The sequence below is a fragment of the Mytilus edulis genome, chromosome 4 (genome assembly GCF_963676685.1).
Source record: "Mytilus edulis chromosome 4, xbMytEdul2.2, whole genome shotgun sequence".
Lineage (NCBI taxonomy): Eukaryota > Metazoa > Mollusca > Bivalvia > Mytilida > Mytilidae > Mytilus > Mytilus edulis.
The window spans coordinates 82,260,075-82,277,287 of NC_092347.1; the positions used below are offsets into that span (position 1 = coordinate 82,260,075).

General features: G+C 32.4%; 1 protein-coding gene across 1 annotated transcript; it reads right to left on the reverse strand.

The window, feature by feature from the left end:
- Nucleotides 1-13,128: 13,128 nt before the first annotated feature.
- Nucleotides 13,129-15,179, reverse strand: LOC139521566 (zinc finger MYM-type protein 2-like). Its single transcript, XM_071315043.1, has 2 exons — nt 14,791-15,179; nt 13,129-13,540 (listed from the first exon to the last, which is right to left on the reverse strand). The coding sequence occupies exons 1-2, from the start codon at nt 15,177-15,179 to the stop codon at nt 13,129-13,131; spliced, it is 801 nt and encodes a 266-aa protein (XP_071171144.1).
- Nucleotides 15,180-17,213: the final 2,034 nt, after the last annotated feature.

The window sequence follows — 17,213 nt, forward strand, 5'->3', positions numbered from 1 at the left end:
AATGCATTTCAACGTTGATCCGGAATATTTATCAACAAGATTTTAGTACCTTCCGATGAAATCTTTACAGAAAAATCACGAGACGTTCTTTGACTGCAAAACCCTGGTTCAACAATTATCTACTCAAGACACCAACGTTTTACAAAGTCTGATTAGCAGCTGTAATCTCTTGAATACCACATAAGCTGGCCATTATATATTACATATGCAGGTGAAGTTTGTATATTACTACTAAGGTAGGGGAAGTTGAAATTTCAAAATTAAAATGTCTCGTTCGTCATAGATTCTGGTACTGAGATGACCTGAACTTGATAACAAGATAGACCAATAATAATTATGAATAAAAGCAGTTGTAGTGTACATATCAATGAGAATATTGACGAATATAATTAACAAGGACTATCTGCCATCAACATCTAAGTCCCCTTAAGGAGGTTCGCTACTCAGTTTTAAAATAATAAGCTATTCATAACACTAGCTAGTATATATTGATAGGGGATTATTAAAGGAACCAAAAGAGCACAAACTTAGGTCAATGTGCTTGTTTTCTTCGAGATATTAGCCATTAAAATGTTCTCTCTTGATTTTTCTTAACTCATTGACAAGTTTAAGTTCTCAAAAACTATTAAAAAATAACAAAGATTTTATAAGACTTTTACAGATGGCTTATAATTATACATGTAAGATTTATAAAGAGAAAAATGGGAGTCAATGGGCAAACTTTTTAAGGCATTTAACTGGATGAAACCAGAGGATATCGAAAATCTGACAAAAATTCTAAAACATGACAAGCAAACATCCTTAAGGGCATACGATACAGTTTTGATCCCGTATTTACAGTTTAATAAAAAATTTCCATATAGGCTATTTTTTGCCTGATTTAATCAAATATGTAATAAAAAATATACCTTCATGTGGTACTTTTTTAGTAAAATGAGGGCGAAATTTTGTACATTTGCTCAAAATTCGGATTTGTGGCCGTATTTTAACATTCGAAACAAAGCCATAACTTTTATGTTTTAAAAGATAAACACAAATTGTTTTTTGTTAAATAATTTGTAATTTCTGTATTTTATAAGTATCCTAAAAACTTATGCATTTTTTTATTCAAAAATAACTCATATTTATCAAATGGTCAAGAATTGAGAAAATTATAGGCTCGCAAGAGTCTGTGTCGCTCACCTTGGTCTATGTGCATATTAAACAATGGACACAGATAAATTCATGACAAAATTGTGTTTTGGTGATCATGATGTGTTTGTAGATCTTACTTTACTTGACATTCTTCTTGCTACAATTATCTCCATCTATAATGAACTTGGCCCAGTAATTACAGTGAAAATATATTCTAAAATTTATAAAAACTTACAAAAATTTATGAAATTTTTAAAAAATGACTATAAAGAATTCCTTAAGGGGTAAACTGACAATTTTGCTGAACATTACCGCTGTTTACAGTTTATCTCTATCTATTATAATATTCAAGATAATAACCAAAAAACTGCAAAATTTCCTTAAAATGACTAATTCTGGGGCAGCAACCCAACAACAGGTTGTCTGTTTTGTCTGAAATTTTCAGGGCAGATAGATCTTGACCTGATAAACCATTTATTACGGTCAGATTTGCTTTAAATGCTTTGGTTTCAGAGATATACTAGTAGGCCAAAATCTACATGTCGCCCCTATGTACCATTTTTAACCATGGCGGCCATCTTGGTTGGTTGGCAGGGTCACGCCACACATTTTTTTAAACTAGATACCCCAATGATGATTGTTGCCAAGTTTGGATTAATTTGGCCCAGTCGTTTCAGAGGAGAAGATTTTTTGTAAAAGATTACTAAAATTTACGAAAAATGGTTAAACATTGACTATAAAGGGCAATAACTCCTAAAGGGGGCAACTTATTTGTAAAACTTTTTTGCTGAAAATTATTGCTGTTTACAGTTTATCTCTATCTATAATAATAGTCAAGATAATAACCAAAACCACCAATTTAGGGGCAGCAACCCAACAACGGGTTGTCCAATTCATTAAAAAATTTCAGGCCAGATAGATCTTGACCTGATAAACAATTTTATCCCAGTCAGATTTGCTCTTAATGTTTTGGTTTTTGAGTTATAAGCCGAAAACTGCATTTTACCCCTATGTTCTATTTTTAGCCATGGCGGCCATCTTGGTTGGTTGGCTGGGTCACCGGACACATTTTTAAAACTATATACCCCAATGATGATTGTGGCCAAGTTTGGTTTAATTTGGCCCAGCAGTTTCAGAGGAGAAGATTTTTGTAAAAGTTAACGACGACGGACGCCGGACGCAACGTGATGGGAAAAGCTCAGGCCTGGTGAGCTAAAAACCTAATTTTTTGCTGTATATTTATCAACATTAAAAAAATGCACTATTTACAGTTTTATAAAATTTGGTTCACATAATCTTCCTGCAAAATGAAAAAAAATGTCGTTCTAAAAAATAGGGGTCCATGCACTCGATTTAAAATTAAATCAGTTTGAATGATAAAAATCAGTCGAAAAATGCATGCATCTTTTCCCGGTATGTCAAAATTTGACGTCGCGAAAATAACATTTTACGTTAGCAACGTCATTACCTCCCCTGTAACTGTATCGTATGCCCTTAATGAAAGGTTCAGTAAAACAATGAGTTTATAAGTATATATTTAAATAATAGAATTTGAAGTTCTGTACTTAAATTCAGTTATCTCATTCGATTGGTTTGGTTACCTCTAATTTCATTGGTGGTTAGTGAATCATACAAACTGACGTCATGCGTCATGATAGTTTTTTTTGAATACGGACGCTGCATATATTATCAAAAGAAATTTAATTCAATAACCCTCCCTCCCTGCCAGAAATGTCTGTGTTGTAAATACTTTGTATTAGAATAAGATACCTTTTGGAGTACCATTGGTGGAGCAAATCCTTTTGTTTCGTATTGCCATGCTTTAGGGAATAAAAGTGATTTGCTCCACCAATGATACTGCAAAAATGCAACTACAAGATCTTCGTGGTTAACTTTTTTTTTTTAACTACATAATAATTTTATTCATCAAATATTGCTTGTTACATAAACCATCAAGATTCCAAGCTTCTCTTGACGTACCCTGTTACAATCCACTGACTACCCAGGGAATAATCAGCTGATTAAATTAATTGACATACATTTTGTTTACAAAACTCTATTATAACAATATAAAAATTATTCATTGATTATGTTTCTTTTAATTGAAAGCAACATTGAACTTATTGTCTTATGTCCATTAATATTGGTATCTACTCTCTTGGTGTATTCGTTAATAAAAATTCTGAATACGTCTATGTTTTTTGTTTTCTGCTCAGATACATAATGCGACTTATATATTGAAAAACTAATAATTGTAACCCAAAAAATTATTGGGTAATACTTGCTGTCTGTAATTTTGTATCCAAATATCATGTGTTGTAATTTTATTGAAAAATCTAAATTACTCTTTTTTTAAGAGATCGTTTATTTGTTGCCAAAATCTTGTTAAATAAGAGCAATTGAAAAAATAATGAGCATAGTCTTCTTCTATGTTACAAAAATTACACAAACTGTTATTAGTTATTTTCCATTGTAATAAATGATTTTTGGTTGGTAAAATAAACTGTAGCAATTTCCATCTGTATATTTTTAATTTATTTTCAGTTAAGTATTTGAAAATAAAGTTATGTAATGAATTCATATTTGAAGCTTCTTGCAACGGTAAAATTTTGAGCCACCTGTTTATCCCTACTGACGTTTCTTTTTTACTATTCACTAGAGAGTCATATAACATTTTATTTGAAAAAAATGTAGTCTCAAAATAACGATCTTTCCATGTGATCTTATTTCTCTGGATATTTACTTTACTTTGGACAGAATTTTCTTGTTTAACTATGTCAATCCAATTTTGTGGAATGGATTGTTTCAATTTATGAAATTCAACAATCCAGTTTACTTTACACTTTAATTTGTTCAAAATATAATTTTCTGATAGTGACATAGTGTCATCTAGAATGTCATTCAAGTATATTATATCACTTTTAATCCAGTTTTCAAAGATAATTGGTTTCTTATGAAATGAATTCCCCCAAATTGTTTGTTTTCTTATATCAGCATATGTCACTGCTTGTTTTGTTTGCCCACCCCCAGTCAAAATCCAGGACTTTATTACTTCTCTATAAAATTCTGGAACATATTTAAAATATTCTAAATGTTTTATATCATTTAAATTCATATTAAATATAACTAAAATATTATTAGACACTTTTAAATATTTAAAAGGTATAGCTTCCAGTTGGCAAATTTACCATTAACTAGTCTATATACCCATGATGCTTTAAGCGATACAAAATAAATTTTAAAATCGACCATTTGTAGGCCTCCTTTTTCATAAGGAAGTGTTATCAGGTTTCGTTTTACTTTGTCTGGTTTCCCATCCCAAATATATTTAAAGCTTCTTGTTTCTATTTCTTTAATATTATTTTCAGGAGTTAAGCAGACACTTCCCAAAAACGTAAATAACGACAAAATTAATGCTTTAATAATTAGTATTTTCCCTAAAATTGATAGATTCCTTTTTTCCCATGTCTTGAACAATTTCATCATTTTCTCTATTTTACAATTCCGATTTAATTTTTTGCATTCATCTTTATCATGTGCAAAAAACACCCCTAATGCTTTAATGGGTTTATCTCCCCAATTAATTCCCGCAATTTTATCTTTACATGATTTTAATTTCCCGATCCATAATCCTTCTGTTTTATTTCTATTTACCAAAAGTCCTGAAAATGAGCCAAAAATTTCGATTATATTCATTGCAGATATTACATCGTTTTTATCTTTACAAAATAATGTTGTGTCATCTGCTAGTTGTGAAATTTTAATGCTGTGACTTTTCCCATCTAACTTAATAGTGATTCCTTTTATTTCGTTGCTGTTCCTCAACTTAAGAGCCATAATTTAAACAGCCAAAACAAACAATAATGCTGATAAAGGAGTCTTGTCGGATTCCCCGTGAATTTTAGAAATTTTCTGATACCCACCCATTGTTCATAACACTTCGTGGTTAACTTGACAATCGGGGAAAAAAGACATTGATAAACGTTTTACTCGTGCCAATAACATCAGCCGAGATGAACATTTAGAATATAAAGACAAAAAGGGTCAACAAAAGAGACTTACCATCACAAATTTGACAAGTTATCACACATTATCCGCCAAAAATTGGAAAGAAATCGAAGAAAATCCTTAGCTATCCAAGATCTTTCCTGAGCAACCTGTTCGTGCTTTTGAACAAGAGCCTCAAATACTTCCTGGAAAGAGTAGATTTTTACCTATTGGCTCTTGCAAGTGATGCGGAAACGATTGATGTCTGAATTGCAATCAAATACTGAATACCCAGGGTTTTAGGTCATTCCACTGGTTAAATAGACACCATATTTAGCAATGTCAATTGCAAGACTACAAATGCTGTGTCTCGCCTACATTGTAAAAGTGGTAAACAATTTGTTGGCGAGTCTGAACAGCCATTTCATTAACGTAAGAACGGCCATCGTAGCGATCATAGACTATACCACTGCTTGGTCTAGTTACGAAAGACTCGCTCAGGGGAGAATCGGGATAAGGAAATTAAACACTTTGACCAAATGAGATCAATGAGAAGGAGAAGTTCTCCTTCATGCAGTGCCTAGCAATTGAGTTATATTATCAGTTGCTATTCCTTCTAAAAATCAAGTATACCGGTTTGAATCCAAAGGTGCTATTAATTTGGGATGTTCAAGTACGCAGCCACGTTCAATTTTTTAAATACAGTTCATTGGAAGGTGCGAAGACCTTGTTGATAAATACGCCGCATCACCTTCACAAATAATACATGATGGTCTTGATTTATAGATTCTGCGTACTGACGTTGTTCATCATCTCAACACCGTGTAAAATTGTTCTTTTATTTGACTTTGTTCTATTATTAGTATTACATTTACTGTTTGGGGTGTTTTCTGTGATATCCATTTGACGTGGCTCGGTACTTATACATCCCGTCAATGTGTTTGTATTATATTTCATTTTTACTGTTGCTGGTGTGTTTCGTATGTGCGACTTTTTGTGTTTCTTTGGTTCATTTGACTCTGCACTTTTAAAGATCCCGCCAATAGGTTATTGTTCTATTATAAAGTTGAAAATACCTTGAAAGACAAAATTATTTTACTCGCGTAGGGGTGTTAACCATATGTGGAATCTTAAAAATTCTAAAGAACTTCTGGACAATTTTAAATCTCGGTCGGTTTCTGAAATTAGTTCTAACATACTTTTGATTTTCAAACCCTGTATACCACCTGTTGCCATGTGAAATTATAACTTTTTTGACAAAACTTTGAACGGCTAAATTATTTTATATTTCTTCATATCATATGTGACGTTTAGATTTAATGACTTCAAACATGCGAAGCAATGCATGTGGTTTTTAAATTTGATATATGCTTTTTGTGCTTTTTTGTTCAATTATTGTTGACTTTGAGATTGTGACACAGTGATGACTGCTGTACACATATTTGGACTATTTTACCTGATAATATTTCTGTTTTGTTCACACATCGATGTAATTATATGGAATTTAATGCGAATGTCATACAAATGAGAGGTTTATCGCTATACTACCAGGTTCAATTCCTAACGTGGTACAATGGTGGAGCCGTGACACCTCCCTTTACTGTTCAAATTTGGGTCACATGCAGCTGTTTCTAATTTACTACAAATCTAAATATAGATTAGGGGATTTAAACAAAATGTCGGTATTCAGATGACAACCTTGACCAGCAATATTTTCTCATTCTATACACTTCTTCTCATTTGAAGAAGCTTGGCTGTTTTATGTACCAACGTTTCTGTCTGCATATAAAAACCCTATATATTTAAGCGGGTCCTGTGTAATCAATGAAAGTCTCCTCCACGACAACACTTTATCTCCTAGAATCTTAGCCTACATACGACGGACCTAGGGCGCTTTATTAAGGGGAAACACTTATAAATACCGTGTCACACATTTTGTATAAGAATATACTGCCAATGAACTTTTTCCCCCACAGTTGATAATAAAACTGATCGTTGGAAATGTATCTACTTATGGATTTCGGAGTAGCAGAACCGTTTCAGTGCACCTTAATAAATAGTTTATCCTCAAACTGAACGTACCTAATAATAATGAGAGACTTAGGAAGCAATGCATGAGGTTACATTTGATTTGATATATGCTTTTTAGTGCATCTTTGTTCAATATATATTGTGCTTATTGGTATTAAGATATTTGTGGTACTTGTACATTTTATCATTATTGTTTATGATATTCTCGTATTCGTGTCTTTCATTTTGCGAATATGCTTTGTCTATGCTTAGTCTGTATCCAATTTTTTGCTTCTTTGTTACATGTTTATATGGGGTATTTTTTTAGTGATTAGGATTATAGCACGATGTTGAGTGATGTATTATTGACATTTTTGCCTATTATGTCTGTTTGTTTTGTTCACGCATTGTTGTCAATATGATTATACCCCACGCAACAGAATTTCATGAAACTTTGTAGATAATAAGGACATACTATATAGGTATGCATATTGACAGGAAACTAGGATTCATTTTTTTCTTCTTGTACAATTGTTTTTCTTACACAATTTATTTTTCTTACACTTTTTTTTTATTTCTCCAATATATGAGCACGCTCTCTAAGGTTCTTTATTGAATTTGATGCGACTGTCATAAAAGTTAGAGTTTTAGCTAGTTTTATAACAAATCCATTATTTTATACTAGTGTTGTCAAATCGTACACTTTTGCCTAACCGGTTACTCGTACAATCGTTCGACGTCCTTCGACCGATTGACCGGTTAACCGATAGTTTAAGTTAATGTTTGAAGGCCTTATCAATAGTACCCTACATATCGATAAAAGAAGATGTGGTATGCGTGTCAATGTGACTACATTCCATACAAGTCATACGATAAATTGCAGTTTGGCCTTTGGTTTTATAAGGCTTGTCTTTGAAGATTCTTGTCGGAGTTTGACTTTTAATAATAATACTATAATACACGGTATCAAATATGGCGTTTATACCAACTTCAAATTGAAAAATAACAAAAAACCTCGTAGAATTGAATATGTCTGAAACCGATGATTCGACCATTTTGTCCTGTTGTTTCCGAAAAATTCAAGCGCATATTTAGTATCAAAGCATGTCCAATTGACATAGTTCTTTTGTTTGTCGCTACTAAAAAAATACCTTAAAGAGTTTGAACATATGTATTGGCATTCTGACTTTTTAAATGCCCATTTTTTTTTTTTTAGGGATGTGAATTTTTCTTAATAAGAATATGAGGCAAAGTGGTATATAGAGTATACAAGAAGAGAACATGTTACAATCATTGACGATACTTTATGCTGTAAAATTGTCCTGTCTTTTGTTTCTTGTGTTACTGTCACACTTACAAATACATCGTACTAGTATCTCATTTAGTTATTGAAAAACAGTAAATTTATAACATAAAAAAAACAACATAACAAGCAGGACATTATCTATATGAAAAAGTAGAAGGTAGATGCATCTTAACAGGTGCGCCAACCACCCACCGTTGAAAGTATAAAATGCTATTATTCCTTTAATTGTCTGCAATCTAAACCAATTAATTGGATGGATAAGGGCTGTTATCCATGCGTCAACATTCTTGCATAAAGTGTGCCATCCAATAATTTTAAAGTACATTTGAAGGCAGTTCGTATCACTGGGTATTGGAGCACCACCGTCAACAAATGTCTCTTTACACAAATTCCTTCCTGAAGTCCAAGCAACCCGGACTCCAAAAGATCACTTGTTGGTTTTTCTTTAGTTTTCTTCGGGAAAGCTTTAAGACTTGTTTCTTGTAAATTCAAATCCGACACATGACTAAATTGTATCTTCTTTTGAGGCGGGATGTATAGAGACACAGACACGTTAATTTTTATCTCTATAGAAGTCGCTCCTCACTCTCCTACTACCTGACGATACATTTATTTTTGGCATTGCACAAGTCATGTCTTCTCTGACTGTTCATGACGTTAAAATACTAAATTCCTGGGATGTGTTTTATTTCATTTTAGTCTCTGATGCATGATTTATTTTATTATTAAATTTTTTGGGCTTTTAACTAGCTGTCAGTAACTGCGAGTACTCTCAAATCGTATTTTCTTGATAATTCGACCTGTTGATACTGTTTATAATGCTTTTTTGTTATTTTATATTTATATGGATCTTGTCTATATATCAGCTTTGATTATTTGGAATATATTTTAAGTTTCACTTCTTACTACATTTGTATAAACTTCAAGATTTACCTGTTTTTTTTTTTAAAACCGTTTTTTTTTACTAAAGTGAATATTTTCGAAGGGATAAATATTTCGTAGTGGTGACTTGACATGGCTGTGTTTGGATTTGAATGTTTGTCCCTAATATTTTATTTACTGTGCATTTGCATTCAGATATGGCAGATCAAAGTTATTCATTTAAAGTGTATTAATGTACGTTTTTTGATTGAGTTAAGCCTGCCAATTTATATTTTACCGTGTGTTTTTCTATGTTGTGATGTTATGCTATTGATTCAGGAAAAGGGAGAAGGTTTGGATTCATTAAAATGTTTAATCCCGCTGCAAATGTTTGCACCTGTCCTAAGTCAGGAATCTGATGTACAGTAGTTGTCGTTTGTTTATGTAATTTATACGTGTTTCTCGTTTCTCGTTTTTTAAAAATTTTATATCGATTAGATCGTTGGTTTTCCCGTTTGGTTTTACACTAGCAATTTTGGGGCCCTTTATAGCTTGTTGTTCGGTGTGAGCCAAGGCTCCATGTTGAAGGCCGTACATTGACCTATAATGGTTTACTTTTTTAAAATTGTTATTTGGATGGAGAGTTGTCTCATTGGCACTCGCACCACATCTTCCTATATCTATTGGAGCTGAAAATCTACAAGCTGCAACAGGCTTGGTTTTAATTTTCTATAAGTCCTGGGTAGGTAAAATCATAAGATCGTTCTCGACTCTGCTGCAGGATTGACATTTTTATTTTTATTTTAGTAGGTTTTTATTCTCGTCTCGGTTTTAAGGTTTATTTTGCAACACATGAAGAGGCAGGATTCTTTTATCCTAGCTGACCTTGTATGTCTAATGTCAAAGGAGTAGAGCTGATATATCACTAGGCTGTAATTACTGAGAGTGTGAGCTGGAATCCCATATGTGCCAGGTACAACTGTTATATGGTAAAGATCTGTTGTATTGTTTTAATGATCTTAATACAAGAAAATGTAATGAATGTCTTACATAAACCTCAATGCATCTGTACTTTGAAACGAGGACAGAAACTGTTTTCTCATCTAAACAAGATGGAAGACTGTCAACAATAAGGGTAGTCTTTGTCACTTGGAATGGCTTTCACAGTCGTTGGCCTTAACAAAAATATTATTCAATAAATAAAATTTGATGTTTCATTTCACCAATTAAATGATAAGGTATTCTGTTGTATGAACTACATTTAAGCTCATATTTACTTTTTTTTTATTGTATTACTCTTAATATATTTTGTCCAAATTTTCAGGCAAATCGCAATGTTCATATTTGTTGAGTTTATCTACAAATTTCAAGTGCTTGCAGTCATTTTTTGCAGTACAAGACAAACATTTCAATTTTCCAAAAATAACTTTCACTACCGAAAAAGAACAGTCTGTATATACCACAAAATGATTGTCCAAAAACGGAATTTCTTGTCTTGGTATTAGCGTAAAATTCAATGTTTTTAGCTCACCTGGCCCAAAGGGTAATCTTTTACAAAAATCTTCTCTGAAACCACTGGGCCAAATTAATCCAAACTTTGCCACAATCATCTTTAGAGTATCTAGTTTAAAAAAATGTGTCGGGTGACCCGGCCATCCAACCAAGATGGCCACCATGGCTAAAAGTAGAACATAGGGATAAAATGCAGTTTTTGGCTTATAACTCAAAAACCAAAGCATTTAGAGCAAATCTGACGTGAGTAAAATTGTTTATCAGGTCAAAATCTATCTGCCCTGAAATTTTCAGATGAATCGGACAACCCGTTGTTGGGTTGCTGCCCCTAAATTAGTAATTTTAAGGAAATTTTACTGTTTTTGGTTATTATCTTGAATATTATTATAGATAGATATAAACTGTTAACAGCAATAATGTTCAGCAAAGTTAGATTTACAAATAAGTCAACATGACCGTAATGGTCAGTTGACCCCTTTAGGAGTTATTGCCCTTTATAAAATTGAGAATGGAAATGGGGAATGTGTCAAAGAGACAACAACCCGACCAAATAGAAAACAACAGCAGAGGGTCACCAACAGGTCTTCAATGTAGCGAGAAATTCCCGCACCCGGAGGCGTCCTTCAGCTAATATAGTCAATTTTTAACCATTTTTCGTAAATCTTGGTAATCTTTTACAAAAATCTTCTCTGAAACCACTGGGCCAAATTAATCCAAACTTTGCCACAATCATCTTTAGGGTATCTTGTTTAAAAAAATGTGTCGGGTGACCCGGCCATCCAACCAAGATGGCCACCATGGTTAAAAGTAGAACATAGGGATAAAATGCAGTTTTTGGCTTATAACTCAAAAACCAAAGCAGTTAGAGCAAATCTGACATGAGTAAAATTGTTCATCAGGTCAAGATATATATATAGGTCCTTTATAGTCAATTTTTAACAATTTTTATAAAATTTGTAAATTTTTACTAACATTTTCCACTGAAACTACTGGGGAAAGTTCATTATAGATAGAGATAACTGTAAGCAGCAAGAATGTTCAGTAAAGTAAGACGTACAAACACATCACCATCACCATCACCAAAACACAATTTTGTCATGAATCCATCTGCTTCCTTTGTTTAATATTCACATAGACCAAGGTGAGCGACACCGGCTCTTTAGAGCCTCTAGTTTCTTTTTATCACTCAAAACATGGTTTTCACACATTATCTATGCAACATCTAACAGTTTCCATAGCTTACAGCTAGAAAAAAGCCATGTGACCCATACCTTCGACTTTATTTTGAAAACAAGATTGATGAAAGTAAAATAACAAAAATAGGGAACTCTAACAATTTCAACTTCCTTTATAAAATTTGAAACCAACAGCTCAAACATATCTAACGACTGGAAAACAATTTTCATATTCCCGACTTGATACCGACATTACCTTATGTAGAGAATTGTGGATAATTGTAAATCCACCAGTTGATGGTAAAGTACTTATCAAATGATAATCTATCTCAGAAGTTTCAAAGATATGGGAGAAGCGCCATAGATGTATTTGTTTGAAAGTAAATAAACAGATATGAATATGAGGGTCTCATAATCTTCAGAAATAAGTTTTCTTTTATAATAAGAATGTTTGCAAATGAGGCAACTCTACACCACATAATAAATAACTTCTGGTCACCATACACCCTTTAACGAAGAGTCAAATCCCATAGAACATAGTAAACTATAAAAGACTATAAGATGACAACCACAAAAAAATGTCAAACCAAACAATGAACGAGGAACAAATACAATATACAGGAGCTACCAATGATAACCATTCAATTGCTAGCTCCTGACTGGTATGATCTTATGATACATTACATTTATATTTGCATTAAAATAAATACCTTTCGTGCATTCCATTCTGAATCATAATCTAGCATAATGATTGTGGTCAACTGTTCATCCAAAACCAGAAATGCACTTGTCTTCTATATTTCTCACATTTATTTATCTTTGGTAAATCAAATGTTACTGTTGAACAGATACTCTTCTAAGAAATAATACAAACAATAAAATTATTAATACCTTTAAAACATTTCTAAAAACATTCTAAAATGTGAACAGACATTTTTCTCTTTAGTAACTATTGTTGTGAATTTTTTCTATTCAATAAGCGTGGATTCTTAGTGCTTGAACAATGAGAGAGCCTTTGGCAAAACTCATTAAGGCTACAATAGCTCATTATCGAGTATTGTTGCCTGACGAGTATTTATCACTGAACCTTCGGGCCGATAAATCTGAAATAAGTTCAATTACAAGAATGAAAAGACACTGCATTTAACTTTTATTCACGTTAACATTAACATTTATATTAGTGTCTAATTCCTGGTTTCCAATACAGATTTTTTTCGACACTTCCTGATTTTTAGGCACACCACCGCGAATAATTCCACATGCGTCTCGTCGCATTGTCTCGCTAGTTCTTTTGTACTCCCTCACAACATCACTCCGGTGTCCAGTTACCTCTGATATAATTTGTTCATCAACACCACATTCATATAAACGGGTTGCAGCTGTTGCACGTAATGAATGGTTTGACCTAAATCCACCGAGTCCTGCTTCTGTGCACATTTTCCCGACGATTGCAGCTAGGGTGTTTATGCCAATTGGTTGTTCTGTGTACCAAATGTTTTCCTTTGGTTTAGATAAAGGCCTCAGATAAAAAACATTAGTTTTTGTCTGTTCTGGGCTGAAATGAAAAAGTTGAAGCTTTAATAAAAAAAAATCTAATTAGGCATTTATAACAATATCTATTTGTAATTTTGATTCTAAGGGAGTTAGGGAAACTGACAATCCTGCTCAATTAAGATTAAGAATCGAAAACACATGATACTTGCATGATTTTGAACGCCTCGAATAGGAAAAAAAATTCTATACCAAATCAATACAGAATTACTATAATCAATGTGAGCAATGGATTCCGTAAATACTATTTAATATATATAAATAGTTGTCCTTCAACAAGAACATTCATTAAATACACATGTATTTGCCACTGGACGTTAAGCAACCAACAATCAATCAATCAACATTTAATTCTAAACTGAGTAAAACAAAATTAGCAACATATATTTTAACTTGAGAATAAATATATTAAAAATGTCCAAAATTGGGAAATAATTTGTAAACTTTGAACTAATGTAAAAGCACAACAGATCGTATATGTTCTCTTTAACGCAAATGTATTTAAATATAAACTCTACAAATTTGCTGCTAACCTTTTTTTAATCACTGAGTATACTATATACAATTGAATAAAACAATTGAATAAAACAATTGTTCAAGTACACCTTTAGAGTACGCCCAGCTTAAGTGACTCAGCCTGAAGTTATGGTGATTATAAACAATAATACATGTACGATAACATAACATAGACGAACATGTGAGTATTTTTTATTCTTAAAAGGTTATTAACAAAATTCTTAAAAACAGTCTAGGGTTTTAAAAAAAATATGAAAATTCCTGCAAGCTCACAATTGTACTTAGACACGGACCATTCATTTTTTCAGGGGTGCGAGTTTTTATAAATATAAATTATTTGATTTTGAATTTTAAGCAAACTCATAATTGTTTTGGATGAGCTTCTTTCCATTGTGATTGGTGAATTGATAGATAAAATTGAGTTGTAAAAGAATACGCCATTAAAAAAAGAACGTTTGCTCTCCTTGTCGAAGAACATGGTATGTCCCTATAAAAAAAATCATATAGAAGTAGTTAATCAGAATAATTTAAATCAGTCGTCTTTTCTGCTGCTGTTTCAATGTAAAATAACTCGCAAGTTGGAAAATCGACCACAGTGAGGGGCTGAATTATTTTTTTTTTTTTTTACGTAAGTTGTTTAATGTAAGTTGCGTGAAATGTCAAAATAACTTGTTACATAATTTATACATAGCATTAGTCATTAAATAGGCTACAATTTAAGTTTATCTATATACTTACCAATAATCAATGTACTTCTTGTATAATCGAACTATACATCTATCTGGGTTGGCTGTATCTTCGTAGGCGTAGACTTGTTTCTGTTTAATTCTTCTTGTTTTTAATCCACCTTGATTACTCTTCGAAATATCTTCGGAATATTTTAGGCAGGTCTCTTCATTTCTTTCCAATATAGTATTTTGGGAATTATCCATTCTCAAGTTTCTGTGCTCTTTTCCAGCCCGAAGAGCGAAGTGTAATCCAATCAAATACACTATGGTGTCCACTAGTCTTGATGGGTCACTATCACCTAAAATCCCTCTCTGCCACAAAAGTTCTTCCTCCTCAACTAGAATAGTTTCCGCTTTCTTCTTGTAAATGCCTAGTCCTGCTGCTGCCCTCTGTTTCATGGTGAAATCCAAGGTGTTTTTCACTTGTAAAAAAGGCATCCTCGTTCAGGAACTTATAACATTTTCCTTTTTGTTCAAAATGCATTTGAATGTTAATCAAAATCTCGTACAATGTTTGACCCGGATAATCTTCACCATTTTCTTTTATAACTTCGCATACGAATCTAGATAACGAATAACACAGTTCATCTTTTGTCATTTCTTCAATATCAGGTGCAATACAACTTATATTCTCGTCGCGTTTCGCCAATTCATTTCTTTCCAACTGCCATTTTCTAAATACATTTATCGCCCATCTCATCTTTTTCTTTGTATTATCAGCAGTACTGAAAATAGAAGACAATTTGTCAGATTAAAAGCGAAGACATAAAGTGCATATCCCTAATTTAAATTAGGAAACCCGAACTAAGAGAAATTGTTTGCGATTTATATCGATCACAGCTTTGTGTAAATCAACTTAATGCATACTTATATATGTGTATTATCCCCTTCCACCGTTTGACTGATACTGCAAGTATACATTTAAGAAAAACAATATTTTTTACCTTTTAACTGCAATTCTTTTAATCTCGTCGTCAGACACGATTCTTTTTATTCTTTTGTTGGTGTTTTCTGGACCGGTTACAGTTGCAGCAATGGCGATGGATGGATGTTGGGTCTCGATTTGTTCAGCCCATGCAGCTAGGTCATCGTCAATTTCAGCAGATTCTAGGTCTAGGTCTGAGTTACCATTCCCAATGAGGCTAAACACATCATCTTGGTCAAGCAATTGAAAGTCTGCAGTTTGTATATCTTCCAATTCATCTGGAACTGGTAATTCAAAACGGGAGCATATGTCTTCAGCTGGTTCATCAGGTTCTTGGGAAAAACGATTCTGCGTCAAGAATATGTCGTCTCCGTCTTGAAACATTTTGTGCAGTATGTTTAATTAGATTATGCCTTGCTTAAATACACTTTAATACACATTCGGATTATTTCTTTATTTTTTACTCCGAATAAATTTTAGAAAAGAGCTCATGATGAGTTAAAATCAGAAAAACAGTACATTTTGTTAAATGAAGGCTCGATGCAGGAATTATAAGGTATAAAGGGATGAATAAATTTATCGTATTACAATGGTATCATTAAAAAAAGTAATGAAATCTGACCTATTTTCGATACAAACTTTTTATATTAATTCAATTACAATAAAATAAAAATATCAATGAAAAAAAAAAGGTTTTGTTAAAAAAAAAAAACCTTTACTGGGCATTATCGTCTTTCTATATTTAGCTTGCAGTTCAAAGGTATATATCTTTTAATTTATATTAAGCCAGTCGTGAATAAACGAAAAATTTAAATAAATTTTATGAATTGACATTGAATCTTGGAAAGTAAAAAATTGTTTCAACTATGTTTTTAATTTTTTTTACGACAACTGCTTAAAAACAGTATCTAATAGGTACAATTGCCAATGTACTTATTGGATATTAAAGATAAATAGAACATTTCAGAAGACTTTCAATTTATAAATTCACATTAGCACAGCTTCAATTGAGCGATTTTAGTTGTTTTTTTAACTGACTCAAAGATCATTTTAAAGTTCGAATTGTAAAATTTCACGTACACTTTTGAGTAACCCTCTCCACCAATCCAACCCCAGCCCTGTCATTCCCACCCTCCTGTCATTAGAAAAATAGTATTTGTTTTAATCGATCTACGTCGAGTTGTAACACACAATTATGATTCTCTTTGGTATATAAGTATATATTCTATGGGGTTTTTAAAACTTAAGGTCACGCACGATAAGTGATTTCAATACAGCTATAGAGAAATTTACAAATTATTGTAATGCCATCTGTTTTACATTTTGGTATTCTAATTCCACCTCTAGCAACATAATTAATTTAACACTTTTTCAACGTAAAATTTAAAAAATAAGTTTTCCTATTTCGCATTTCTTATTAAAAAAAAACTTCCTTAGGTAAATCATGCAGTAATTTAGTAATGAACATACGTGCGTTAATTTATAAGAAAGACGTGATCCGTTGTTTT

Coding starts and splice junctions, on each gene's coding strand:
- LOC139521566 (XM_071315043.1), bottom strand. CDS start 15,179: ATGAAACAGAGGGCAGCAGCAGGACTAGGCATTTACAAGAAGAAAGCG. Junction 13,541..14,790: donor AAGAAGTACATTGATTATTG/GTAAGTATATAG, acceptor TTTTCATTTCAG/CCCAGAACAGACAAAAACTA.